Source organism: Xiphias gladius, unplaced genomic scaffold (assembly GCF_016859285.1).
Source record: "Xiphias gladius isolate SHS-SW01 ecotype Sanya breed wild unplaced genomic scaffold, ASM1685928v1 HiC_scaffold_818, whole genome shotgun sequence".
Lineage (NCBI taxonomy): Eukaryota > Metazoa > Chordata > Actinopteri > Istiophoriformes > Xiphiidae > Xiphias > Xiphias gladius.
Window position 1 is genome coordinate 1 of NW_024402539.1, and position 3,000 is coordinate 3,000.

At 41.1% G+C, this 3,000-nt stretch overlaps 1 protein-coding gene across 1 annotated transcript; it reads right to left on the bottom strand.

The window, feature by feature from the left end:
- Positions 1-22: 22 nt before the first annotated feature.
- LOC120787914 (NAD-dependent protein deacylase sirtuin-5A, mitochondrial-like) lies at positions 23-2,994 on the bottom strand. Its single transcript, XM_040123403.1, has 3 exons — positions 2,980-2,994; positions 1,951-2,176; positions 23-1,244 (listed from the first exon to the last, which is right to left on the bottom strand). Exons 2-3 carry the CDS (start codon positions 2,099-2,101, stop codon positions 1,153-1,155), a joined length of 243 nt encoding a protein of 80 aa, XP_039979337.1. The 5' UTR covers positions 2,102-2,176; positions 2,980-2,994; the 3' UTR covers positions 23-1,152.
- Between the last annotated feature and the right edge of the window lie 6 nt (positions 2,995-3,000).

The window sequence follows — 3,000 nt, forward strand, 5'->3', positions numbered from 1 at the left end:
AATCATATCCATAATATCATTATGTGTTTGACACAATAAAAAAAATAATAGTAAATAAATTCCATTTTAGAAAACATTACAAATTTATAATTACTGACAAAAAAAAATCCAGATCAGCCTGAAAACTGATCCTGAGAAGTGATACTTCCAATTATGTTTTCCAACAGGTCCTCGAACCTAAATGACCATTTAGGTCGTCTGTCCCCACCTGCGGATACGGCCCACAGTAGCGTACCGGATCTTCATCGTCATGGTTACAACAATATACAAATGGTTAAGGCTGTGGAACGGTCATGGATAAAAACAAACAAGCTGACTATCGGTCTCACATGGGAAAAAACAGCGGCCTCCTGCGTGAAAGTCCTGCGTGTTGTCGACCCATCCAGCCACCTCAACCTCCTCGTAACGTGGACTTTGTCACTCTATATATACAACTTCTCTCAACGACAGACTTCCTCTGTAGCGCCCCTCATAATTACTTCGGCCACTAGAGGTCACCCAACAATAAGACATAACTATATAATGAGCTGCTTTCACAGACGGTCCATGGACTCGTTTTCTATAGGAGGAGTCTCCCACTTTCAGTTACTTTATTTATTTATTCATTTCTACACTTACTGTACGTGTGATATTTTTCTCGTCTTTTGAATCAACCCTCCAGCAGTTATCTGCGTGGGCTCACTGGTTCCTTCCAGTGTCTATATCGAAACAGCGAGTTCACAGCACCTACTGTATATTCTGATTAAATTACAGAATTCAATCAAGAGTTACTGATAGCACAGTCGGCATAGACACATTTTAACGTGACATGATCGGTTCTGATATTCAATTTCAAATTCATCTTGTGACATCCTTCGTTTATTCTCGCAGTCGAGTTGGAATATAATACTGGAACATTTGTCAGCTATCAAAAACATCAATTATAAATGTCACAGAAGTGGCAAAGTGGCTTTTAAACTGACATTTCATTTGAGTCACGGTTTTCCGTTGCACCACGCCACCAGGTGTTATTTAGCTCCCTGACATCTGACAGGCTGAATCAGCCTGTTTTCTCTGGCATTTTGAGCCCAAATGAATATCATGAATAACGCATTTTCATATTGTTGATGAAAACAGTGGAATTCACCAAACAAACACCGCCAGATGAAGCTCTCACCCTTTACCCTCCAGAGCAGCACAGATGGGGCTCCTGTAATTGGCCTCTTCATGACCACAGCTCATACAGCGAGTTTTAAACAGGCTACCTGGTTTTACAAAAACGACACAAGGGGAAAGATTAGTGCTGAAACCGCTACTCGTTTAACTGATTCATTGGAAAGCAGAAAATTAATCAACTACTTTGTTCTGAGTACCAGCTTCTCCACTTTGACGATTTGCATATCTTTATCATTAAAACCTTTTAATTTATAAAGATTCCTATTTCCAGTTCCTAATTTTATGACATTTTATGGACTAAACCATTGATCCCCAATTGAAAAAATTACCAGTGGACCAATCAGCAATGAAAATAATCAGGTGCAGCCCCAAAAGAGATGGGCAGATAGTACAAATGGAAGGACTAAGATTAAAAGAAAAAAAAAACAAAAAACAGGAAAATTCAGATTTGGGCTGCAACTAATGATTTTTATTTTGGACGACTCTGCTGTTTATTTTATTATTTTCATCTTTTAATTCACAGGACCTATAAAATTATCAGTAGATGGTGAAAAATGACCATCCTGGTTTCCTAAAGTCCAAAAATATTCAGTTTACTGTCTGATAAAACCCAGCAAAGCAGCAAATCCTCAAAGTTCAGAAGCTGGAACTCGAGAACATTTGGCAATTTCTCTAACAAACACTTGATTATCAAAATTGTTGATGCTTGGTTGAGCACAAGAAAACTCAAGAACAGATTTCTGCAACTATTCCATCGATGCTGTCATCAGGCGCCTTCACCGTTTTTCTGCTTACCGTGGATTTCCAGGATGTTCTCGGATCCAGCGCGGCGATGGAGCTCGTCGATGTTCTGAGTGATGACGGTAACCTTACGCCCCTGTCTGGAGAGTCGCTCCTCACACGCAGCGATGGCCAGGTGAGCGGGGTTGGGATCTTTTGTGAGCATGACCTCGCGGCGGTAGTGGTAAAACTCCCAGACACGCGAGGGATTCCTAGAAAAGGCCTCTGGAGTGGCAAGTTCCTAACGCAAAGGGAACACAAAAGGATGGAGAGATGTGATCACCCTAGTTCGTGCAGGATGAAAAGTTTAATTCTTATTATTGCCACTTCTGCTCCCTTTTCGTGATAGTTTTGCTCGGTGGCAGATGAGGCTGCACAGACAAGACAATAGAAAATAAATCTCAAGTGTCAACTGAGCACGGAGCCGTCTGCATTGCACTGTCTCCATTCGTTTTTAGAAATGCAAGTAGGGTTCCCGCGGATTTGGGAATCTTGGTTTCTCCTCTGAGTCGGGACAACTTTCAAACTCTCAGTGCACTTTCTAGGATTGATTCTGAGACGCTCGAGGAGTCCAGACCCCTATATCAGAGTAGAGCAGTGAGTACGCCCAGCAAAAAGTTTCCCCTTGTGAAAGATTATCGCTGTTTTTGCGACACTCAGAAATCCACAATTACATTTTTAATATGCCGTCTTGCAGGTTGTCCCCAGTGACTGGGCTAGGGGTCAAACACATCATAGAAACCTGACAGTCGAATCTGAGTTAACCGGTGCGCTAGAAATCTTTAAAAATACAGGAAAAAAATACCTCTCGTGGCTGTATGATTAGCTACTTATTGACAGTTGAGTAGAATTATGTCAACTGAGTAAAATTATGAAATTTATGACAAAAATGAGACCAAAAACATGACTGTAAAAGTTAGATACACTGAGCGCTATCCTGCTGTATATAAGTGGATATGAAGCAATCTCAAAAATGTAAAAAGTGCAGCAATTGTGCGGTAAATTCATTTTGACAGCCGGTAAAAGGGGCGGGCAGGCGCCTACCTGTGCTTGCCATTTTCTCCA

Excerpts from the sequence above, each read along its gene's own strand:
- LOC120787914 (XM_040123403.1), bottom strand. The coding sequence starts at position 2,101 with ATGCTCACAAAAGATCCCAACCCCGCTCACCTGGCCATCGCTGCGTGT. Across the intron at positions 1,245-1,950 it reads GAACATCCTGGAAATCCACG|GTAGCCTGTTTAAAACTCGC; the intron begins GTAAGCAGAAAA and ends TTGTAAAACCAG.